This window comes from Pteropus vampyrus, unplaced genomic scaffold (assembly GCF_000151845.1).
Source record: "Pteropus vampyrus isolate Shadow unplaced genomic scaffold, Pvam_2.0 Scaffold229, whole genome shotgun sequence".
Classification (NCBI taxonomy): domain Eukaryota; kingdom Metazoa; phylum Chordata; class Mammalia; order Chiroptera; family Pteropodidae; genus Pteropus; species Pteropus vampyrus.
The window spans coordinates 1,008,723-1,034,417 of record NW_011889010.1 but is presented as its reverse complement, the minus strand read 5'-3'; the positions used below and the strand labels follow the sequence as shown (position 1 = coordinate 1,034,417).

Sequence of the window (25,695 nt, the reverse complement as noted above, 5' to 3'; positions counted from 1 at the left end):
AAGTCTTTTGGCCATTTTTGAATTGGGTTTTGTTATTGTTGAGTTGTAGGAGTTCTTTATATATTCTGGATATTAAACACACATCAGATATAGGCTTTGCAAATATTTTCTCCTATTCTGTGCATGGTCTTTTCACTTTTTTGATAGTGTCAGTTAATGTCTTTTACTATTGAGTTTTGAGAGTTCTTTTCTATAGATACAAGTTTTATCAGATATCTGATTTACAAATATTTTCTCCTGGTCTGTAGCTTGTTTTTTTCATTCTCTTAAAAGAATCTTTCACTGAGGTTTTTTTTTGTTTTTGTTTTTGTATATGGAACACCACGAATTGGCGTATCATCCTTGAGCAAGGGCCATGCTAATCTTCTCTGTATCGTTTCAATTTTAGTGTATGTGCTGCTGAAGCGAGCAAAAACCGTTCTTTATTTTAACAAAGTCCAATTTATCTATTTGCTATGGTGTCTTAAGTACTCTTACCAAACTCTAGGTCCCATTTTTTCTTATATTAATCAAAAAGTGTTATGGCTTTATGTTTTACATTTAAATTTATGATCCATTTTGAGTTAACTTTTCTATCAGGTGTGAAGTTGAGGTCAAGGCTTGTTTTTTGCCTGTGGATAGCCAATTACTCCAGCCCTGTTTGTTGAAAAGGCTATCCTTTCTCCATTGAACAGCTTTTGCACCTTTGTCAAAATTCTGTTGAGCATATTTCTGTGCTTCTATTTCTGTAGTCTAATCTGTTCCATTGATCTATGTCTATCCCTCTGACAGTAACACACTCTCTTGATTACTGTAGTATATAATAAGAACTAAATTTGGGTAGAGTGATTCCTCCTACTTAATTCCTTTTCAAAATTGTTGTCATTATTCTGGTTTCTCTGCCTTCCATATAATTTTAGACTAATTATTTATCTACAAGAAAAGTCTTGCTAAGATTGTAATAGAAATTTTATTAAACCTGTATATCAATTTGGGGATAATGAACATTGAGCCATCCAATCCATCATAATATGTATCTTCATATATTTTGTTCTTTTGTTCATTCTTCTTCCATCAGTGTTGTGTTGATTTCAGTATGAGTCGTGTACATGTTTTGCTGGACTTATACCTAAGTTGTTTTGTTTTCCAGTGATTGTGAATAGTATTATATTTTTTATTTTGGTTTCCACATGTTATATAAATGTTGAATCCCTGTATTATACATCCGAAGCTAATATAATACTGTATGCCAATCATACTTTAAAAGGTAAGCACAGTAACGAAACAAAGTGGTAGATAATCTAGAATTGACTCCATGAGGAGATGACTTCTAAGCAGAGACTTAAATTACAGGAGCCAGAGAAGAAAGTTCCGTGAGTACAAAAGCCTGAAAACTTGAAAGAGTTTGATCTGAGGAAGAACCATAAGAAGGCCAGTGTGGTCTACATAGTAAAGAGGAGAGTAAAGGAAGACTCAAGAGCTGCTTCATATAAGGTCTTATCAATGGTAGGCACTTGGATTTTATTCTAAATAAAAAGGGAAGCATGGGAGAACTTAAAATAGGGTAGTGAGATTAGCCTGGTGTGCCTTATAAGTCATAAGGAAATATTAACCCACCTCTCCAAAGTGGTTGATATATTTCTAGTTTTTCCTTACAATTAAAATTATGTTCACGTACAATTCTTACTATACATGAACATATACTACATAAAAGGATTATTTGTAATTACTTTACATGATGGTTTATTATCATAGCTCTTTCTAACCTAAAATGAGTCTGCTTTCGACGCTACAGGGTGATAAAAATATCCTAGGGGAAAGTTAACTTCACAGTAGAGCTGCTGCAGTTGGCCAACTCTAACCACTGCCTTTGGAAATGACTTTTCTCTTTGCTCATCACAAACAAATAAACATAAATACACACTGCACACGCAATATTTTCACCTAATAGCTATTTATTTAAGTGCTCATTCATTATCTTATCTATAAAATAAAGCTATTAATGTCTACTTCCAAAAGTCTGTTTTATGAACTAAAGATTAAGTATAATATATTGAGTTTCAGGCAAATAGAGGGTGTTTAATAAACAATAATTCTCTATCCTGAGCTTTTTCTCTTTCAACCCCATCACTTAACTCCCATTCCCAGATCTATATCTACAAAACCATTTAATTAGTAATTGGGGCCTTAGACTAAATCTTTTCACAAAACCCGAAAGCCTGTAGCAATTACACTTACTAATCCAATGATTAGTGGCAAGGCATACTGAAACAAAACCCTTCCACAGACGTTTCTGAAAAGTTTAAAATGCTGAACAGAAACGTAGTACTCTATATAATTTTTAGTTATGCTATACAGTAATTGAAAGCTGACCACTTCCAATTTAAATCTTAGAACCGTGAGATCATGTACATTTTTTTTTTTTTTTACCGATGGCAAAAGAAGGAAACATCCTTTGAATATTTTGTGATAAAAACCTACTAAATATTTTATTTCATGCCTTTATCACTCAAGGAGTACTTTAGAAATACTGTCATGGTGCAGTATTTTGTGATAAAAACCTACTAAATATTTTATTTCATGCCTTTATCACTCAAGGAGTACTTTAGAAATACTGTCATGGTGCTTTCGTACACCTAAAAGCATGAAATTATGTTATCTGTATTATACAGACTGAGAACAAATTCATTATGTATCACTCAAATGTATTTTACATTCAATTTCTGAGGACAGTAACAGAAAGGGGGAAATGTTATTGATTATTCAAAGTAACTGACGATAAATGCACGAATCTTAGGAATTTAACGTGAGTACAAGTATGACTGCATCCGCGCTCCTTTACTGCAATCTTCAATGTCAGCATACACACATACTAAATACTGTGAAATTTTCACCTAGTTCTCTATTTTAAAAGTACTCTTTAATATGACACAGGCATATATACACCTGCATTTCATTTTCTCACCTGTCGTTCTGCAGTAATTCTCCTCCCATTTTGGGGGGGGGGGCAGCTTATAAACTTTAGATATACCAGAAAAGTTCACTAAAAAGATACTTGCCAGATAGAGGCTTAATGAAACCACCTTCTTCTGATACTGACCGTCGTTAAACGTAATGCCGCCACGGCCAGTATAGTCCTTACTTTATTAACTACAACGGAGAAGGAACTCTCATTTAAGAATCCTAGCTCATTTCTTGATGAATGAGCCAAGACCTTAAACGATTTATTCTCAATCCGAGTTTTTAGGTTTTCTCCTTACTTTCTCACCAAGTGCTAGCATTTTCAAACCTTTCTCCTTCACAAGAGTTTACATAAATAGCACTTTCTCTGACTTTCGCGAGTCGCCTGACCCAGAACCTACAGAGATCAGGAGGTAGAAATCCTAGAGTCGAGGCCACCTCCACCGTGCTCGCTTCGGCCGCTGCTCTCGCAAAGCCGCCTGTGACTCGACACACGAACCCCAATGACGCAGGCGTCTGCGCGCAACTCGACTAGAGACGGCCGCGCCTGCGCAGCAGCAAAGGGGCGGGGTCCGAGCGTGACCCGGAGGGAGTAGCGAGTTTGCGCGCAGGAGGGGACAGGGGAAGGAGGAAAGGATTGGGGAGGGGCGGTGGGAAGGGAGGAAAGGAGTGTGGAGAGGAGGAGGGAAGAGGGTGAAGAGGGAGGAGGGGCGGGTCTTTCCGGAGAGTCCTACGTCCTTCACTTCCTGTTTGCTGGACTTTCTGATTCCGGGTCAAGCATGTTCACCTCCTCTTCTCCCCGGCTGATCCAGCAATCTGGGTGACAGCGGCTCCACAGTCAGACCTGGGCCCGCTTCGTCTCACGATCTGCTGGATCCTGGACCCCCTACACCTGCCCAGGACGCGGAGGCGCGCTTCCTCCACCTACCGGATCGCAGCCCCGGGCCCTTAGCGCCCGCTGCCGCCGCCGCCGCCACCGCCGGGGGGTCTCGCTGGCCCCTCCGCGCTGATGCTGAGAAGGACCGCGGGCCCGGGGCGGCGGCCAAGTGCGGGCCTCTGGCTCATTAGATCTGTCGCGGGCGGTGCCGGTTCTTACGAGCCCCAAGCTTGCTATCTCCGGCCCGGGCTTGGATGGACACCCCTGCCCGATAAATGTGGCTGTTGAGGCAGCGGTGGCGGTGGTCGGTCCCGCTGCTGCTGCGCTCCAAGATCACCTCCGCCCCGGGGCTCTTCTGTCCCACCTTGGGGCCGTGGCCGCCCGCTCCCTACTCCCCGGCCTTGCAGCGTGGCGACAATGGACAAGATCCTGGAGGGCCTAGTGAGTTCTTCGCACCCGCTGCCCCTAAAGCGGGTGATTGTGCGGAAAGTGGTGGAGTCGGCGGAGCATTGGCTAGACGAGGCGCAGTGCGAGGCCATGTTTGACCTGACCACCCGGCTCATCCTGGAGGGCCAGGACCCCTTTCAGCGACAAGTGGGGCACCAAGTGTTGGAGGCCTATGCACGGTACCACCGGCCCGAGTTTGAGGCCTTCTTCAACAAGACGTTCGTGTTGGGTCTCCTTCAGCAGGGCTACCACTCGCTGGACAGGAAGGACGTAGCCATCCTGGACTACATTCACAACGGCCTGAAGCTGATCATGAGCTGCCCGTCGGTGCTGGACCTCTTCAGCCTGCTGCAGGTGGAGGTGCTACGGATGGTGTGTGAGAGGCCGGAGCCTCAGCTTTGTGCCCGACTGAGCGACCTCCTGACCGACTTCGTGCAATGCATCCCCAAGGGGAAATTATCGATCACCTTCTGTCAGCAGCTGGTTCGAACGATAGGCCACTTCCAGTGCGTGTCCACTCAGGAGAAAGAGCTGCGAGAATATGTTTCTCAGGTGACAAAAGTGAGTAACTTGCTGCAGAACATCTGGAAGGCGGAGCCCTCCACACTGCTGCCTTCCCTGCAAGAAGTTTTTGCAAGCATTTCTTCTACAGGTAAGTGTCATTATTTCCTAAGAAAACCTCTCTTTGAAATTCATTATGTCTCCCATACATACACCGTGTTTGCTTCCTTACCCTGAAAATATTTCTAATGGGAGCAAATCTGAGTACCCTCATCCAAAATTTTATTCCAATCCACTACCCTATTCAGGTTGTCACTTTGTACCTTGAAAACAGGCCATGTTTTTCTTTTAAAGGTTGAGAACGTTGAGATGTAAGACCTTTGGCACTAAACAAGTTGCTTGATTACTCAGCCTCTGCTCAAGTTATGGAATGCTTTGAGGATGACAGCTACTACATAAACTTCTATTTATTAGTGACTAATGGTAGCGTAATAAGGTTTCTTATGGTACTGTGACCCTATTTTTTTGTAATGAGTTTTCCTGCTGTTTTTTTAAATTTTCCCATTCTTTTATTCATGGACTGTGCAGTTTGTTTTATTACTGGATCATCCTAGTAACTGTGTAGTTTTTAAATATTGACATTTTCTGTCTGCAGTAGTGTTCCTGAGAGAGGATGCAGGTAGAGTGAGGGAATGGAAAGAATATGAGGACTTAGATAGGTGTTTTTGCACTGGGGACATAGCCCAAGAACCCCATCCTTAGAAAGCTGGGAGGGGTCAAGTGATAGATACTTGGGGAGAAAATGCTTTGTCACCTAAGAATTTTACCTGTGCCTTTATATTCCTTGCTCTGAACTGGAGCTTCCAGCTCTGTGAGTTGTGAAGCAGTAGATCCAAAACTATGTTCTCTTCCTCTCTGCTTGGCACAAGCATTCTCCCTGGCCGTTGTTGGAAATCGAACTTGTGAAGAAAGCGTCCTTCTTTATCTTGTGAACTAGAAATAAGAGTAGAGTTTTAACAACCTCCATGCATAATGATGATTTAAATGATTTATGAAAGAAATATCAATATGTATTTGCGGTATCTGAGTTAATTTTTTTTTTTAATTGCAATTCTTCTTGTATTGCCTATGTTGCTAGAACTGTTAGATTTCCCCGGAACATTTTCAAGTGTAACAATAAAGGTGTTCACCTTGGATTTGCTAAGCTTTTATATGGTTTAAGCCGAGTCCCCCCTAAATTCACTTTAATTTCTTCTTTAAGAGATTTTTAAAATCTTCTTTAGAGCAGCGTAATAACTCCTGTAATTAATACTTGTAAGTTACTTTGAAGGGTCTAAAGCGAGAATTTAAATAACTTTCATTTCTTACTATTGCTTTACAAATGAATATTTTAGCACGGCAATAACTTAATATTAAAGAATGCAAGAAAATAAAGTAACTTATGGACTAAATATGGCAATAATGAACATCGGTTTTTATATTGCAGTAGTTCTGCCTATAGAGTGAGCAATCATTGCTACTCCCTCTTGATCTTTAATTTCTATAATTTAACATTCCTTTTATGTTAGAGTCTACCCATGAGGTGGTACATAACAACTGCTTCCTGATTAACACTTTTGCTGCAATTACTTTTTTTTTTCTTTTTGGTTAAGTGTTCTCTCTAAATGTTTCACTTGAACCTTCTTGCCATATTCCTTTTTCTTTTTAATTAAAAAAATAGATGCGTCATTTGAACCTTCTGTAGCATTGGCAAGCCTTGTGCAGCATATTCCTCTTCAGATGATTACAGTTCTCATCAGGAGCCTTACTACGGATCCAAATGTAAAAGATGCAAGTATGACCCGAGCTCTTTGCAGGTACTTCTTCGTGACGATATAGATGGTGACTGTAGATTTGAAAGGAAGGAGATATTTTGTTGTATTTCGTCGAAAACTTTAAGGGACGTGTTTAAAAGTGAAATCATGGAATCAAATATGTAAAGACTCTCCATTGGAATGAATTGTTTATCTAACGATATGCTTGACTGGCATCCCAGTAATTCACAAGTACATTTTCAGCTTTTTTTAATTCCAAAAACATGCACATATATACACTTACTGTACAGTCAAGAGTTGGTTGGTTTGTCCATATATTTTACTAATTTCTTTGCTCATTGTTTCTTGTAACCTATTTCTTCCCTCTGGGATCTTCTTTTTTCCCTAGCTAAGTTCATACTTTTACTTTCTCTTTAAGTTGAGATCTCTTTGTAATACACTGTTTAGTATTTGTCTGTTTGAAATGTTTTTTTCTCCCTTATTCTTATTTTCTTCCATACTCTTATTATTAAATAAAGCTAGTCCTGTGACTCCATGCTGTTAGGGTCTTCTTTATATTATCTGTTTTTATTTCCTTTTCCCTTCATTTTAATCACTTCATCAATTCTCATTTATATGTGGTTGATTTCCAAGTCTTTATATAAAGTCCTCATTCATTTACTTTTAAGAAACACTCTTATCTCCTCCATCTCTCCATAATGAAACTCCTCCATCTCTCCATAATGAAACTCCTGTGTCCTGTTTAGAGCAACACTTTTTTGTCAGTAATAGCACTAAAATTTCTTTTTTTTGAGAAGACTGTATCATAAATTATGTTGCCCTCTGGGCAAAATAGGAAGATTCAGAGAATTATAGATTTTATGATGAAACTGAAATTAGAAATAAGTTGATCCACCTTCACTGCCTAGGGAATAATAGCTAACATTTTGATTGCATGCCATACCCTTGCAACAGAGTCTTCTAGTAGGTCTTTTTGCCAGCAGTGACGTATCTCTCTTCTCTAAGTCATCCTGACCCACTCATTTTTCTCTTCTGATCAAGAAACAACAGGGATTTCCACCACTTACTAAATCAAGTGCAGATTTCACTTCTTGGCATTTAGCACTCCTGGTCTTAACTTTTTAGTCTTTTCAAATTAACCACAGTATCCAATTTATGATTTTCTTTTGTTTTTAAAATATATTTGGAAATCAATTTTTATCTACTTGTTTCTATGGAAAGTTGCGATCCAGTTTTTGTATTGCATTTCTAAGTTAGCTTCATAATCCTATTTAACCCATAATCTTCCCAGAGTAATTATTCTATATTACAAATACAATTGACGAGGATAGCTGTGTTTATTTTTACCACATCCCCAACTTATACTTCCTCCCACATAAATAGCAGTTACCATGCTTTACTATCATTTTCTGTAATCCAAGAATGTGCAGATGCAAATATCATACCAGGACCAGATAAGTGACATTAAAGCATGAAATAGGCCAGGTGCAATTGAATACAGGGAATGGGGTACACGAGCACCCTATAAAAGAGAAAGGTGATCCTCAACTCCAGCTGTCTTGTTGCCACAAGGAAATTTGCGTTCAGTGTTGCTGATCTGATTTTTCAAAAGAAGCCTGAAATCCATTTTTTTTTTTTTTTAAATGTGAAATTTCCAAATTTTTAAAACATTGGAACAAATAAAACTGAAGGCTGGATATCTAGCCCTGAAGCTGCCATCTAAAAATGAAAAGTGGTTTTATTCTCCACAAATTAAGATTAAATCTGTTTTGTAGCCTTTTATAATATTTCCAATTTTAACGTTAAGTATTTCAAGTTGCATGTTTTTTTTGGGGGGGGAGTGGTTTTTGTTTTTCTTTTTTTTTTTGTTTTTTTGGGGTTTTTTGGTTTTTTTTTTTTAGCTGTAGAAAGAAATGGTGTATGAGGTTTATGATATGGGATGCTGGAAATAAGGAAGATAGTGGAAAAGGCTGATTGGGCGATTAGGGATAATGAAGAGACACGGCCAAGTGGCATTCTCTACCCTGTCCACTCTCACTCTCTACTAGCGCTCCCCTTACACCTGAGCTGTGGGGTTTCTGGCCTTAGGCCTTGTATTCTAGAGAGCCCAGTGTGCTTTTACCCTGTCAGTGCTGTCCCCCGTGGAGAAGAGTCCACAGAACCAAGGGCATGTGTGCACATATATTCCTCTTCTAAACCACATCTTTCTTGTGTGTGTATATTTACACTAAAAAAATATACAATATATACTCACATGTGTTTGAAACAAAAAGTTTTTAAAAGACTTCATGTATTTTTTCTTTTTTAATTCAACACTATCTCAGAACTTTTCATGTTACATCCTCATAGATAGATTCATATAGATCTATCTCACTTTTTGAAACTCTACATGTTCCATAGTATCAATACCATAGTATGCTTAGCCATTTCATTATTGATAGACATTTAAATTGTTGGCATTTTTTCATATCGTAAACAGTGCTACAGTGAATATAATTTGTACACAAGGCAAGTGTCTCTACTTTCTACTCCATGTTTGTAATGACCACAGACTTGTGAAAATCAGCCTAACAACAGTTGGAAGATGTGGAACAGCTGTCAGGGACTGTTTTAATGACTTACAACCATCATTGTTGGAAAAAGATGGCCAGTAAAACAAGGAGGGAAATGAAATGTGTGTAGGAAACAAAGGGAGCATACAGATAACTTGTAGTTAACGTGCATTTGAACTTTGGGGCCCCTCTTAATGTCTAATGGAACGTTTAAGTATTAAGAGCAAAAACCTTAATAAAGATAGTACTCTAGTGTTAATGTAGATAGTTATAGATGTTGTGAAAATAACCATATCGATTTAGAAGTTAGTCTTTTTAATATATCGGTAGCTCTTTTGGTCATGTGTTTATGTACTTAGTATTTATGTTTGACATTTTGTACAACCAAAGTACTTATTGCCACATGTATTAATATTTGGTGGAAGAGAAGCATTCACAATAAGTATTTCCAGTCTCATATATTAACTCATTTACTCTTCATATCAGCCCTGTAAAATAAGCATGTTTTTCTGTAATCTAAAAATGAGAAAACTGAGACACAAAGAGGTTAAATAATTTACATGAATATTTAGGGTTCCCCCATCTAATAAATGGTGAATTGAGATTTTTAAACCATATCACTCTAACTTTAAAAACCTGTTTTTTTCATTACTGTTTTTTTATTATATAATTCCGCAAACTGGATTACTGGGTCAAATAATATGAACATTTGGCCCAATTGCTTTCCAGTAGTTGTAACCAGTCTTCATTGTGGTTGATGTCTCACATTAGGGACAGTCTCCGTCAGACCCCATATTACTTTGTCTTTATTCCAATTAAACTGGGTTGGTATTCAAGAAGAAAAACACTCACTAATGCAAAGTGAGGCCAGTTAGGATATTTACACATTCAGTGTCCTTTTATCTATTTGAAGTTTCTTTTTCTCTTTGTTCAGTAAGATTGTGAAAGGAATGAGGAGCCCTGTTTCGATTCAAAATATAGTCTTTTTTAACAGTGCATGTCATATTTATACTGTAATCACCAGAGAGGAAAAATTTTGGTTTATATCGGTATATCTTAGTTCACTTAAAGTTGTTTAATGAATTCTTAATATTACTATGTAGCATAAATTTAAAACTTTATTCAAAATGACCGTTTGTTAGAAATTCTTTTATGGAAATGTGTTGTATAAGAAATTGTCAGCTTACAAGATTGCAACTCCTTGAATACAAGCACCCATTATACTCATTCCTACCTCTTGATCAGTGCTTTTCATAAGCAAGCTCAGTAAATATTGAGTCACAAAGTGAGTGGTTATCTATTGTAACTTGTTACTAATAACAAAATAATGTTGAAAATATTTTCAATGCTGATAGCTTTGTTTTCCTTCAATTTTCAGAATGATTGACTGGCTGTCCTGGCCATTGGCTCAGCATGTGGACACATGGGTGATTGCACTCTTGAAAGGACTGGCAGCTGTCCAAAAGTTTACTATTTTGATAGATGTTACTTTACTGAAAATAGAACTGGTAAGTGGGAATATATAAGTCTGCTAGAATGCATGGACTCATATAATGAATCTTTTTGTCTTTCAGTTTTCCCCTTTAAAGCATCTAATTTTGAATGTGTTCTTGTTTGGTTTTGTTTCAAATAGTAATTTAAGTAGGCTTTAGAATTAAAAATTCTGTTTAAATATAGGCTACTAAAATAATTTTTGCTGTTTTCAAAAATTTAATGTGAAAACATATTTTTCCCATTATGTCTTAAATCCAGCTAATCAAGCTTTTGTTAAGATTATTCAGCCGAAACTATCTTTGACACCAGCACTTTTCAGTGTTGGTAAACCCAGGAGTTATTCCTCAAGCCTCCTCTCATTTGCCTGTCAGCATCATTTTAACACAGTCGATCACTCCTCCTTAACAGACTTTCACCACTTAGTTTCCAGGACATTGGTCTCCTGGTTTTCATCTAAGTTCACTGGCATCTCAGTCTCCTGTAGTGGATCTTTCTTACTTTAGAGTGCCTTACAGCTTTGTCTCTGGCCTACTTTCTTCTCAGTTCACACTAACCACATATGTGTCCCATGTCTTTAAATAACATCTCCAAGTTAATGACAGCCAGGTTTATAGTTCTAGTCCATTACTCTCCCATGGACTCCATATTCAGCTTTTGTGGATAAATATAAATTATCCACAATTTATTTATTTATTTATTTTATTATTCTTATTTATGCCTACAGCACCTAGTGTTCCTAGGTGGTCTCCCATCCAAGTACTAATCAGGCCTGACCCTGCTTAGCTTCCAAGATCAGACATTGGGCTTATTCAGGGTGGCATGGCCGTAGAGCAGATTATCCACAATTTAATCCCTGATTTTCCGCTCTCAGACCTTGTCTTCCCTATCTCAAATGGCCACTCCGTACTTACACTTACTCAGGCCAAATACCTTGAAGCGATCTTTGTCTCTTTTCATTCTTTCTCACCCCATATCCAACAAATCCTATTGATTCTACCTTTAAAATATACCCAGAATGCTACCACTTTTAACCAGCTACGTCACTGCCACCCTGGTCCAAAGTCATCCTCATCCCTTGCTGTAATGATTGCAGTAGCCTCCCTGCTCCTCCCCTGCAGGTGTAACACGAGGTCCTACGTGATCCTGGCCTACTGCCGCTTCTCTCATCCAGTCTCCTCCCACTGTCAGTGCTTCAGTTTCTGTGTTTTACTTACACTGCCCTCCTTGCTATATCTCTAGTACACCAGGCCGGAGGCCTCAGGGCCCTGCAGTGCTGGCTTTGCCCTGCTTATTATACTCTTCTTCCAGGTATCTGCCAGGCTTACTCTCATTCCCTTCAGTTTTTTATAGTCAGAAGTCACCTTTTTCTTGAGGCATTTTTTAAATATTCTGTATAAAATAGCAGACCCCTTCGCTACTCAGCATCACCTGTTCATCATACCCTGTTTTCATACCACTTATCTCCCTGTTACCTTTTATTGTTTTTACCTATCATCTTGACAGTAAGCCCTGGAAGATCAGAGATTTTTCTTTGATCCAGTCTTGTATCACCAGTTCCTAGAATAGTACGGATCAGTAGTAGGTGCTCAATAAATATTTGGTGAATAAATTGAATAATGGATCAGAGAGCTGTCACCTTAGAAATATAATTTGACAGAGTTTTATTTGATCAGGGGTACTTAAAAGTTGGTTAGGCCATTATATTCCCTCAGTCTCTGTCATGTTATTTTCTAACTTTTCTTCTCCCCAAGTTTAAAACATATGTTATGGTAGAACTTTCTAGGGAGGGGGTTGGAATAGTCACATAAATAATTTGGGGCCTTAGGAAAATAACCAGTGATTGGGTTAATGGCTTTCTTCCAAACTTAAGTTGGATGTCTTGTCTTTTTTAAGGTTTTTAATCGACTTTGGTTTCCTCTCGTGAGACCTGGTGCTCTTGCTGTTCTTTCTCACATGCTGCTTAGTTTTCAGCATTCTCCAGAGGCGTTCCATTTGGTGAGTTATGACCCAGTCCTTCTACATTGAAAAACCTTGTCTTAAAATTTTAGTTCAATATCGAGTCGCATTTGTATATAGTGAAAAAGATAGTAGGTCCTGAATCTAACTATTTACATATAACTTTATGATTTCTTAGAAATTTGAGATTGTAGGATTTGTTTCCAAAGAATACATTTTCAGAATGTTTGGGGTCTCAACAAAACCACTCACTTTGTAACCACAACCAGCAATTGAAAGTTCACTGCTGTACGTGAGAGATGTCACTTGTCAGTATCACTGATGGTTGTGTTTTGCACGCGTGAACAGCATAGAAGGGGAAAAAGATTGAAAACCACTGACTGCTTTAGAATTCCAAAAACATGAAAACATCAGCCCCAGAATTAGGGCATTTCATTCTCTCTCAACCCATATCCTACAAATTCTATTGACTCCATCTTTAAAATATATCCAGACTCATACCACTTTTAACCACCTACATCAGTGGTTTTGATTTGATTTGATTTGATTTCAGTAACTTGATTATCAGTTATTGCAAATGAGAAATGACAAAACATTACTTTGGGAACCTGTTCATTTATGTAGGGCATCACAGGAAAGCAGTGTTTTATCTGGTTATTCGCTTCCTCCAAGGTCTGAGCCTCAGTTTTATAGGATTGAAACTCATTATCAATGCCCCCACAATGTAAAAATCTTAAGACTACTCACCCACCACAAATTCAAAGGAGACCGATGAAGTGCAGCATTCCAGTTGCTGATTCTTAGCTAGAAATATAACTTGCCTCAGAGAACCACATACAGACTGCTCAGCGCCTCATTTCCACTGAAGGAAAATTTGCAGACTTTGTAGTAAGGCAGCCTGACTAACAAGTAATTACATTATACATTATCACTTAGGGTAAGTGATTTCTGCAGTTAAATATTCTAGTTGGTGAGCTTGATCAATCACTGACCTTATATCTATTTGTTAAAACACAAATGAAACTCAAACTTGAGCTAATAAGCAGGTGTAGTATCAAAGTTTTCGCTGTCTTCAGGCACAATTATGTGTATGCCATTTGAGAAAATGTTTGTTTTCATAATTTCTGGGAAGGAGATTCTCTGACATAATTTAATCATCCGTTCTAAGGTTTATTACTGTTTACATGGAACACATTCGTTAATCTCTCTAATTAGTTGCCAATGCTATACTCAACCTATTTCTTTGCTCACGATTTTTTAAGACAGAATATATCTCCTTACTAGTATTACTTTTTTTTTTCTGGGAAAAAAAGTAGTCGAGTTAACAAACAGTTAATTTTGAAATATTTGGCCTATTGATATAAGTAAATAGGAAATCATTTATTTAAGGAACAGATCTGAAATTGAAAATGTGGCCTTGGTTAGCAAAGCCTATAAACAAACACCTAATTACTACCTGCATACTTTGCATTCTGACCTGACTGTCAGCTAAAATTAACCTGGGCATATAGAATTAAATCACCTACAGCTCTAACTCAGCAAAGGACTCTGGTTAGGAGTTGTTAAGTATGAGCAATACTCTGGAATCACAAGTATCATTATTATATCATATGTTTAGAGTATTTTAGAGCAAACCAAGATGGTTATAATGTGTATTATTATGTGCCAAGTTGCTTTTCATGTGCTTTTGATAAGTGGAGAAAATTTTAAACAGGAGTAAAAATACCAAAGCTTGTAATAAGAAGTTATATATATCTTCTTGCATAGTAACTTAAGTTTAATGGGTATTACAATAATGTCTACAAATGTTTAGATTTGCTAATTCAAAAAAATCAACTTTCAAGCATTTAAAAGGTAATGGCCTGCCTAGACATATATCTATATGCCTGTGAGGGACTTAGTCTTATTTCTGTGTCAGTTACAGTTTTGACCACATAGGATATAGTAGTAGACAACCATATTACCTGATTGTAAAAACCATATCAACATTAGGAAAGCTTTTAGAAGATTTGGAATTGTAAATTAAATAACCATTTTAAACATTCTTTCCTCTTCGTGTCTTCCACCTCTCTCACTCTTCTTCGCCTCTGGGGAAACAAAACAAATTTAGATTTTTGACTATTTTAGCAAGAGAGTATCTGATAGATATGCAGTAAAATTATAATTCAGATTTGCTTAGGAATGAAGAAGCAATAGCAACAGAGTGAACTCAACAGGAACTGGTCATTTCATGGTCAGATTAATACTTTTGATGGAGGTGAGGTTAAAGAAGGTAGTACAAAAGCTAAAATGTGATTTAAGACCTCAAGCATAAGTGTAAACTAGACAGCAGGTGGGAATAGTGTTAATTTAAGAATATGGTGGTTCTTTGTAGGGCGAAAGAAAGGGAGTTGATAATCCTATAATTGTTACTGCCTTTGACGATAAGACCATATTCTTTCAAGTGAAAGATCTATAATTCACACTAGATGGAGCTCTAGGTTTATCTTTTCAAAGTTTGTTCCTTTCGAACAATCTGGTAGATATAATAACCCTAACACTTTTCAACTTTGAGCATTCTTTAGAATGGCAGCAGTGACTAAGGCTCCTATTTTGTTCCTTAGTTTGTATCTTAGATGAAGGGAGGGGGTCTTATATGGAATTACAATCATATGTGACTTTGAAAACTAGATTTACCTTGATATTCTAGAAATTTTTAACTTCATAATTTTTTAGAAAGTCTGACTAAACATGCAGAAGAATATGTGCTGATTGAGTAACGGTTGATTTCTTTTTGTAGGTCAGAGAATTTGTTACCAATTTGTAAAATTGAGGAATGTTTGTCTTTTTTTCTCTTCAGATTGTGCCTCATGTCCTTAATTTGGTTCACTCCTTCAGAAGTGATGGTCTGCCTTCCAGTACAGCCTTCTTAGTGCAGTTAACAGAATTGATACACTGTATGATGTATCACTATTCTGGATTTCCAGATCTTTATGAACCTATTCTGGAAGCAATAAAGGTATGGTGATAGTTGCACCAGTATTTGTAGAGCTGCAGGTGATAGACGAATGATGTGACATATTCCTATAACCCGCTATTCAGTTACCTACTTTAGGATAATACGCTTTTTGTTTGAAAAATGCATTTTAAGTCAGGGTTCATTAATATTTAAGAGTAATCTCTTATTTGCTATAACTAATCTAAATTAATAACCGTACGCCTTCAGTTCTACAATGCCATCAATTATAAGGCGTATCTTTAAATTTATAACAGCTCTTGGGGAAATTTGTTTAAAAGAAAAGTAATGATACATTAAATGACTATAAACGTCAGAGTTACATCCCAGTATCAGAAGTGTTAAAATATGTAAGATGCTTCTTAGAATCAAGGAAAGGCAATTTAATTAAATTTTGACTTTGGTTTCTTCCTTTTAATTCCATTTTTGCTATGGACTATATATGAATGTCCACATTTCATAGAATTTTTACTTGAATTATTTGTGAACTTACCTGTTTTTCAACTTTGTATAATTAATACATGTTCGATCTAAAAAGCACTGATTCTGTTTGTCTTGAAGAATGGGTCACAATAAGCACATTTTCCTCTGTAAACTTATTGCATAACAAAGTGTAGCAAAAAATTGGAGAGCTTGCCTCAGCCAGACTTAATCCGAAGTTATTAGAAATAAGCTCAATTAATAGTATTTCTTTTTGAGGTCTGAAATAAAATGTAAGATCTCATTATCTTCTGTATCAAAGGAACACAGAACATTTTGTTTTTACTATGTAGTTAGCTAAATCAAACCGATTTGGGTTGAGCCCAGAACACAACACTGTTAGCAGTTAATGCGTACCATTGATGCGACAGTTTGACACGTCAGAAGTAAATGCTTCATGTACAGAGGCTTTTTGTCATGGATTTGGTATTAATGTTAATCTCTCTCTATGAGGTCACTGTGCCCATAGATGAAAGCTAGTGCTGTCGTTAATTGATTGTCATTCTTCACTTTTTTATATGTTGAAAATTCTGATAACTGAAATAAGCTCAGAAGAAACAAGGGTCATGCTTAACCCAGTAGCTATCAACAGCAATAACAACAACAAAAATCAGATTAAAATTCATTCAGAAAATGTTTGTTTTCTAAGGCATTACTACCAGATAGTAGTAGCAGTCCAAAAAAAGCCTTAATGATTTTACCAACTTTCTGTACTCTTGGGTGCTCTACTCATGCTTGAAATCAATTAAACATTTAAGATTTTATCTCATATGTCAAAAAGCAGCTAAGAAGAATCTGTGTCTTATAATAATTTTCAATATGATTGAATATGAGATTGAGTTTTAAAGTCAGAGATCATTGTACTTAGATGCTTTCATTTTAATCCCCTCATAACTTCAAGCTTTTATTTCTAAAGTTTAATACTGGGTAAATATTAGTAGTGAATGAAAAAGATATTTCTTATTTTCATTACAAAAGTTAAAAACAAATTGTTTGTTTAATTGTGTGCGAATTTATGTCCTCATTCTACTGCCTTTGAATAAGTGCTATTCAAACATAATTGTTTGTATGCTCTCTAATCTTAGTTTTATTTTTAAAACATTTCACTGGCAAATACGAAACAAATAGTTTAGTGTGACTTAAATTCCTGGTTGATGAGTATTCCTTGACTTGGTAAACTCTACCTTTAGGAAATATTTATTTTAGGAGACAATTCTTTTTGCATATAGTGTAATTTGATTTTTCGATGACCGGTCAGGATTTCACAGTGATTTCAAAACTAAGTGGGAGGAAAAAAAGTTTAAATGTCAGTGGAAGAATTTCTTTATGGTGTTAATTTAATAACAAAAGTAGTTTATAATTTTAAAGTATTTTTCCTCTATGATATACAGGATTTTCCTAAGCCCAGTGAAGAGAAGATTAAATTGATTCTCAATCAAAGTGCCTGGACTTCTCAATCCAATTCTTTGGCATCTTGCTTGTCTAGACTTTCTGGAAAATCTGAAACCGGGAAAACTGGTCTTATTAATCTAGGAAATACATGTTATATGAACAGTGTTATACAAGCATTGTTTATGGCCACAGAGTAAGTTTAATTTGAACTTTTTTAAAATTTTAACTGTAGAAATTGATGCAGGCTAATGAAATGTAAGATGGTAGGATTGACTTCACATTATTTTATATTATAATGGCAGAAATATTAATATTTTCATATAATTGCCTTTTTCAGAAATGAAATTGTTTTTAGTGCTTATGAACTATTAAAATGTTATATGAATTCTACTTTATATTATATATTGCATTTACAATCTTATAAATTACTCTGACTTGATATTTATTAGCGTAACAAGAGAAATTGATTGAGCATATGCCAAAGAGTTTGTGTCCTCAAGTACTAATTTGTTATTATCCTGTATGACTGTATTTTTTTTTAACCTATATATCTTTTGAGGGAGTCATGTCGAGTTTTTTTTCTGCTCATAGATATTTTGCTGTTTATCAAATCAGTAACTTCTTGCTGTTACAGAAGTTTAAGCTCTGCTTCTCACCCCAAGTTGATTACTACTGAACAAATATATAAACAGATATGTTCCTTTACCCTCTTATAGATTTACTTCCAAATTCATTTTCTTTTGCCCTCAAGTAAATAGGAAATCAGAGGTGGTTAGCTATGTAAATGCTATCTGTAAAGGCAAATATGGTGAATTTTTCTGTTCAGTACCAACCAAGTGGAACTTTGGACCAAAGATGTTTACAAATTGAGTTCCGAGTCTTTGTAAATTTTTATGTCTACCTAGAGGAATTATAAATGAAAAGAGTTAGCTTTATTTTATTTCTTGACCTCGAAATATACTATCAACGGGAAGGTGTTTTTTGTTTGGTTTTGTGTTTTCTTTTGTTCTTTGTTTGTTTGTATTGGGGATTTTTTTTTTTTTTTTAAGAAAATGTGTACTCTTAGAGATAAGCAGTGATAGGCATAAATCTGAAAGAATCCATGTGTCACCACCAGAGGTCATGTAGTCTAGCCATCTTTCTTGACAGATGATGGGGAAAGCAGACCTGAAGCAGTTACAGTTGGCAACTGCCACTCAAAGAGCACATCTTAGTATACAGTGACCAATAATACTGTCTCAGAGTAAGCAGACAGCATATATCATTTCTTTGGTAATATGTGAATTCATCATGATTGTAAAAAAAATTAAATATAGAAATATATAAAATAAAAATCAGATATTAATAAAAATCTTCTTTTTAAATCAGACATTCCCTTTCTCAAAGGTAATTCATTAAGTTTCATGTGCATTATTCCAGACCTTTTTTTTTGTTATGAAATTTCATCTGGTACAAAAACAAATGCATTGTGTTTTTCAAAAATATTTATAGAGAGTCTTACTTAAATATTCTTTTCCAGCCACTTACTTTAATTTTTATCTTTTAATGATTTGTGTTGGAAATATCCCCGAGTTAGGGCAATGACAGAACAGTGTCATTCTCAGTAAATGGGTATGCCACAATTTACTTAACCATACTCTTATTGCTGAATATTAGGTTGTTTTAATCAATACCTCTCTGCCCACATGCAGATATAGAGGACCCTCTTTGACTAGGGCATGCCAGATGCTCTCCAGAAAGGCTGTAGTATTTGAACTTGCTGATCATACTAATATATGTTCGTACCTATGACCCCATACCTTTAGCAGCAGTTGATATAATCAGCGGTCAAAATTTTTTTCAGCCTGGAAGAAAAAGTCTTTTTGTTTTAATTTGCATATTGCTGACCATTACAGAGTTTTTCCTGTCTATTTGTTCATTTATGTTTATTTTCTGAATAACTTGTTTGTTCCTTTGTGCACCTTTCCGTTGAGTTTTTTTCTTTCATAGTGATTTATATATACTCTGGATTATAATCTTTTTTTGTTACGTGCTTTCTTACAGTCACTGCAATTTAAGTTTGTACAGCATTGCATTTGCAATTTTTTATTTTATGTAATCAGATCTGCTCTTTTTCATTTATAGTGTCTGAATTTCAGGAAGCCTTCTCCCTTAAATTTCCTCTTTTTTCTTTTAAGTATTTCAGTAGTTTTGTATTTTGCATTTAGCTCAATTACTCCAAGTGACATATGTAATGATGTAAAATCTTATCTAACTTTATTTTTTTCCCAAATGGATACCCAATTGTTCCTATGCTATTTTTTGAATTGTTTATTTTTTTCCTATTTTTGTACTAATACCACAATCTTTAAATCACTCTAACTTGATAATATGTTTTAATAACAGTATATGATTTCACACATAATTTGAAAGAATTTAAAAAGTTGCTTACTTATGTTATTAATTAATAGCTTAATCTATTTCTACTTGCTAATCCAGAAAATAGGAATGATATGCAATAGTACATAGTGCCATTGCCAGGCCACATAGGAAGTGTTTATTTAGCATCATTCTCCCTTTCCTCCTTCACTGCTACGTAAAGGGCCATCGGGTAAGAGAAGTTTTACTTTAAGGATAGTAAGTTCTTCAACTAACTTCCTTTAGCTTTTAAAAAATGCATGTATGTGTGTACATATTTATATAAAAATCATTATATTCTCTTTCAGTTTCAGGAGACAAGTATTATCTTTAAATCTAAATGGATGCAATTCATTAATGAAAAAATTACAGCATCTTTTTGCCTTTTTGGCTCATACACAGGTGAGTGCGAGTGTATGTAGTATGTATATGTTAACATACATAATATACATGTCAATATGATAATAGTCTTTAAACTTCACATTATGCCAAACTTGGTAAACCTTTTTAATTTATTAAATAATTTATGTCTCACCCAGCACAACAAATCCACTTAGAAATGCTAAAGAGATAATGCCTAAAATCAGGATATACCCTAAGTTTTTATTTCTTCCTCATACTTTCCATTTTTGTAGGTGAATATTATGCTGACTCACTGTTCTAATTATAGATGAAATCTGATTTTCTATCAAATAAATAAGCTCCTTCAAGAAGAAATATTTTAAAATGTATTTTTAATACTTTATAGATACTAAATTTTCACAGTAACAAAAATTAACAGTTAATTTCGTGGCACCTTGCTTTTTGCTTTTTTCCTTCTCATTTCTAACATGTATATACCCTTTTATTATTACTAAGATTTTAAACTCTAGAACTTAACAGGTCGATATTTTTTCGTTAAGTTTAGGGCTGAAAATTTTATGATCATCTTTTATGTCCACAAATTAGTCCCAAGAAATGAATTTATGCTAATGGCAAGAAAGTCACATTGAGTAAATATTCATTCAACGGACATTTATTGAGAGACACAGTATGCAGTCTGATAAACAAAGAGGGTTTCTTTGTTCAAGGAACTTATAGTTTGACTTTCGAGCAGTACTATGAATAATGTATATCATTTATAAATAATACAGTATTATTTTCTGGTTTTACTCTGTCTTAATTTCACAGAGATCTAAAGGAGTATGCAATTAGGGCCATAAGAGAAGATAGATTGAGAATTAGTAGGATCGAATTGATAAAGATGCCTTGTTTCCTATCTACAAGCTGAGAAATATCTCAAGTATAACTTCTTAAAGGGAAAGAATCTAGACAGGATTGACACAAGAGATGATAGCAATGGCCTACGAGTAGTAATAGACTCAGAGACAATTTTATTATTCTCTATCTGCGGGAAATATGTTTACAAATTAAATTTAACGCCTTAGGACCCAGAGAGATGAACTTTCCCTCCAACTCCCAAACATTGTTTCCTAGTTGGACTTATGCATTCACTTTATCACTAGTCTATGTTTTCTGTATTTTATATATATAATGTATATATATAAATGTACCTACATGTATTCATAGAAATAAAAGTACATTATTATATATACTATATTGAGTTATTAAATCAGAGCTACTGGGAAAGCAAAAAAAAACCTTAGGAGGTTTCCGTGCTCCCAAGGAAAGAAGAAAGGAATAAGCAAGAGAACCTAATAAAGTTCTGTCACAGTTGAGACCCTATCTGTGAGCAGGCCAACAAGGATTATTTTAGGAGGTAGATTTCCATGTATAATTGAAAAGGCTTATTTTTCTTATAATAAAGGTAACATTTATTGAGCATTTAAGTTTCTCTAGCTCCTACGCTAAGTGGTTTACTTGTTTTATTTATTAATCCTCAAAACCAGTCTATGAGGTAATAATGTAGTGTCCCCATTTTACAGGTGGAAAAATCGGGCTTATGTTACCTGCTTTCAGGGTCATGCAAACAAGTGGCCAGATTAGGATATGAACCAAATTACCCTGGCGCCCCTGCCTGACCAGTACACTAAACCTCCTTCAAAATGCTATAAACACCCTTACTTTGATAAAATTTTCCTTAACTGAAGACTCTGTTAGGTATATCAGAAATACTCAAAATGCCGAGAGAATTCTACATGTTCAAGTTATTATCACATCTTTTCAATGCCTTTTCCATTCTTTTTTTTGTCATTGCAAATTCTAGGATTTGAACATAGACTGCTCCAAAGTCAATGAGCAGCCACTTCACTAAAGTGCCTCTGTACTAAAAAAAAAAAAAAAAAATCAGCAAGGTCCTTAACCAGTGTGCTCACCATTCTGCACATTTATGTCACGTGGACCCAGTCAGGGATATCCTCACCTAATGTGATACAGTACACATGGCCCGGTAGAGGATTCCCCTTACTTATCTAAAACATGTATTTATTAACATGTCTTTTAAGATTGGTTTCAAAAAATTGTGGACTCAAGCACATGACTCAGAGAGTTAATTCCGAGAGCGTTCTATGAAGAGTTAGAGAGACCTGGGTTCCCATGTAATCCCCTCTGCCACTAATTTACCTCTATGACCTGGGAGTAGTCACATAGTTTCTCTAGATCTTAATTCTCTTCTCCTCTGTAGAATGAGAAATTATGAGTGAAGGTCATCTAACTCTGTTGCTAACTGATTGTATCTGCCCCCATGTTGGACACTTTGTAGTAAAGTTAAGCACAATGCAATTTTAAATAATCTTTATTATTAAACATTGTATATTAAGATTTCAGTTATTCGGTTCATTGTGTGAAAATCATATCCTTGTATTTTCTCTACTGATATCAAAAGAGAGAAGCATATGCACCTCGGATATTCTTCGAGGCTTCCAGACCTCCATGGTTTACCCCCAGGTCACAGCAAGACTGTTCTGAATACCTCAGGTTTCTGCTAGACAGGTAAAAAGTATTTTTCAAGTTACGATTTGAATTGCATTCTTTCATGACAGACTATTTCTACATAATATTTTTTTAGCTCTAAAAACATATCTCAAGCGTTAATCTTTAAAATACCTTGCATTTATTATATTTTTAAAGCGTTCTTTGTTTCTAATTTGATTTCTTTTATTTTCTTACTTTAGACCAGCTATTGTCAATGTGTGGTACAAGGACCCCTAGGGGTTCCCAAAACATTTTCAGGGGTCTTTCTTTTTCCAACTTCATATCTGTGTATATGTAGTTAAGGCCAGATTTTCTTCATATGCTTCATCCAAAACAACATACCAATTAGACTGAATACACAGCAGATAATGAGGATCCAGCTGTCTTCTATTAAGCCAATTCCTTGAAATATTCTCAACATATGAAATAATGCCATTCTTCTCACTAGATTTTTTTGGTTTTAGAAAATATAACTTTTTCATTTTGAATGTTATTTATATTAACAAGTAATGCGTTTATTACTGTTTTTAAATGTTTTATCACTTTTATTATCAGTTTTTAAATACAGTAAATCTAGATATAACCACATAAATGAAAGCTCTTGAGTTTTTCTATTATTTTTAATAGTAAAAAGGGGTCCTGCTCCTTTAGATCAGTTTATAATTGGGTGGGTTGGGTGGGTTTTATTGTCTCCTTGGTACTTAGTTAATAAAACCTATGATCTTCTTATACCTCCCTTTTGTCATATGAATGACTGGTAAAGTTAGTTGAGCTCAACATGTGCAGCCTTCCCTCCTTTCAGCTAAGGGCCAGGCTTTCTATGAGATGCGAGGCAGACAAAGATGTATAAGACAGTTAATGAACATACATAATTAATGTAATATGTGCCATAAAATAGCAATGTGAAGAAAGTGTAATGGAATATAGGGTAGTAATAACTCATAACCTCTCTTCTAATTATGTTCTTAAACTGTTCAATATTTCTCTCGATTAAAAGAGGAGAGACTTGGTTTTTTAAATTTAGCATTATATTTGATAAAAATAATTTGTTCATATAAGCCACCAATATTTTTAAATAGAAATGACATTTAAACTTCAATGAAATAGCTAAATAATGATATACCGTCCTGCAGGCTCCATGAAGAAGAAAAGATCTTGAAAGTTCAGGTCTCACACAGGCCTTCTGAAAGTCTGGGGTGCATTGAGACTTCTTTACAGGAAGTAGCCAGTAAGACAGCTGTCCTGACAGAGACCCCTTACACAAGTGGTGGTGAGAAGACTCTGATAGAAAGAATGTTTGGAGGAAAACTACGAACTCACGTACGCTGTTTGAACTGCGGGAGTACCTCACAGAAAGTGGAAGCCTTTACGGATCTTTCACTTGCCTTTTGTCCTTCCTCGTCTGTGGAAAACTTGTCTTTTCAAGATCCAGCATCATCACCCAGTACACAGGATGGAGGTCTAATGCAAGCCAGTGTACCTGGTCCTGCAAAAGAGCCAGGAGTTTCTCGTCCAGCAGCAGCTGCCTTTGTCTGTGACTCAGCTGTGAATGAAAGAATGGTGGTAGGCAGTCCTCCTGATGAGTTTTGCTGTAGTGAAAACACTTCTGTCCCTAATGAATCTAGCAAGATTTTCATTAATAAAGATGTACCTCAGAAACCAGGAGGTGAAGCCACACCTTCAGTAACTGACTTACTAAATTATTTTTTGGCTCCAGAGATTCTTACTGGCGACAACCAGTATTATTGTGAAAACTGTGCCTCTCTGCAGAATGCTGAGAAAACTTTGCAAATCACGGAGGAACCTGAATACCTTATTCTTACTCTCCTGAGATTTTCATATGATCAGAAGTATCATGTAAGAAGAAAAATTCTAGACAATGTGTCACTGCCACTGGTTTTGGAGTTGCCAGTTAAAAGAACTACTTCTTTCTCTTCATTGTCAGAAAGTTGGTCTATAGATGTTGACTTCACTGATATTAGTGAAAACCTAGCTAAAAAATTAAAGCCTTCTGGGACTGAAGAAGTGTGCTGTCCAAAACTGGTGCCCTATCTATTAAGTTCTGTCGTCGTCCACTCTGGTATATCCTCTGAGAGTGGGCATTACTATTCTTACGCCAGAAACGTCACAGGTACAGAGTCCTCGTACCAGATGTACCACCAGTCAGAAACTCTGGCGTTAGCGAGAGATAGTCCCAGTGCAGTTATTGAACAGGATCTGGAAAATAAGGAAATGTCAAAAGAATGGTTTTTATTTAATGACAGCAGAGTGACGTTTACTTCATTTCAGTCAGTCCAGAAAATTACGAGTAGGTTTCCAAAGGACACAGCTTATGTGCTTTTTTATAAAAAACAGAACGGCACTAATGGTTTAAGTGGTAATAATTCAACCAGTGGACTCTGGGTAAACGGAGAACCCCCTCTACAGAAAGAACTTATGGATGCTATCACAAAAGACAATAAACTGTATTTACAGGTAAGTTGGAAATAGAAGCTTCCTCATTTGTGGAAAATATTTAAACAACTGACAGTTGGTTAAATGCACAACCTAATCTCGAAATCTTTTTCTTCATCTTCAGGGAATTTACAGAGTGGTAACTTTGAACTTTGAGTATGGGTTCATATGAAATGGGTTCAACCTATATAAGTAAATTGCCTTACTTTCTAATGTTATGAATTAATTATGGAAAGTTGCAATTAGATGAGGTATAAAAGACCTTAGTTTTTAATTACAAAAGATGTGATTATTATAAAATCATTCAATGCAGACATAGAGGAAGTTTAATAAAATGGAATTATCTTCCCTCTTCCCTTTAGTCCCCCCTACCAGAGGAAACAGCTGCTAAATTCGGTGTTTATTCCTTCTAGACCTTTGTATAAACATTTTAAGGACTATTTGTTGACATTCAGGTGAATAAGATAAAGGAAACTAAAAGAT

At 35.8% G+C, this 25,695-nt stretch overlaps 1 protein-coding gene, 2 long non-coding RNA genes, 1 other non-coding gene and 1 pseudogene across 4 annotated transcripts in view; 2 read left to right on the top strand and 3 right to left on the bottom strand.

Moving 5' to 3' along the window:
- The window catches only part of LOC111728800, a 102,224-nt gene extending 98,628 nt beyond the window's left edge, over positions 1-3,596 (bottom strand). The window contains exon 1 of the long non-coding RNA XR_002775961.1: positions 3,342-3,596. This is a non-coding gene — a long non-coding RNA (uncharacterized LOC111728800). The remainder of the gene's footprint in view (positions 1-3,341) is intronic.
- On the bottom strand, positions 308-412 carry LOC111728813. Its single transcript, XR_002775964.1, has one exon. It is a non-coding gene; the product is annotated as a U6 spliceosomal RNA (small nuclear RNA).
- Positions 3,597-3,693: 97 nt separating the features above from the next.
- The window catches only part of USP38 (ubiquitin specific peptidase 38), a 26,411-nt gene continuing 4,409 nt past the window's right edge, over positions 3,694-25,695 (top strand). Inside the window, exons 1-9 of the mRNA XM_011373753.2 lie at positions 3,694-4,916; positions 6,486-6,621; positions 10,510-10,639; positions 12,519-12,620; positions 15,421-15,579; positions 17,448-17,641; positions 20,154-20,247; positions 22,670-22,776; positions 23,892-25,233. Coding sequence (XP_011372055.1) covers positions 4,235-4,916; positions 6,486-6,621; positions 10,510-10,639; positions 12,519-12,620; positions 15,421-15,579; positions 17,448-17,641; positions 20,154-20,247; positions 22,670-22,776; positions 23,892-25,233 — 2,946 coding nt within the window. The 5' untranslated portion in view covers positions 3,694-4,234. The remainder of the gene's footprint in view (positions 4,917-6,485; positions 6,622-10,509; positions 10,640-12,518; positions 12,621-15,420; positions 15,580-17,447; positions 17,642-20,153; positions 20,248-22,669; positions 22,777-23,891; positions 25,234-25,695) is intronic.
- On the bottom strand, positions 11,341-11,456 carry LOC111728809 (annotated as a pseudogene).
- The window catches only part of LOC111728798, a 2,409-nt gene continuing 1,953 nt past the window's right edge, over positions 25,240-25,695 (top strand). Inside the window, exon 1 of the long non-coding RNA XR_002775959.1 lies at positions 25,240-25,667. This is a non-coding gene — a long non-coding RNA (uncharacterized LOC111728798). The remainder of the gene's footprint in view (positions 25,668-25,695) is intronic.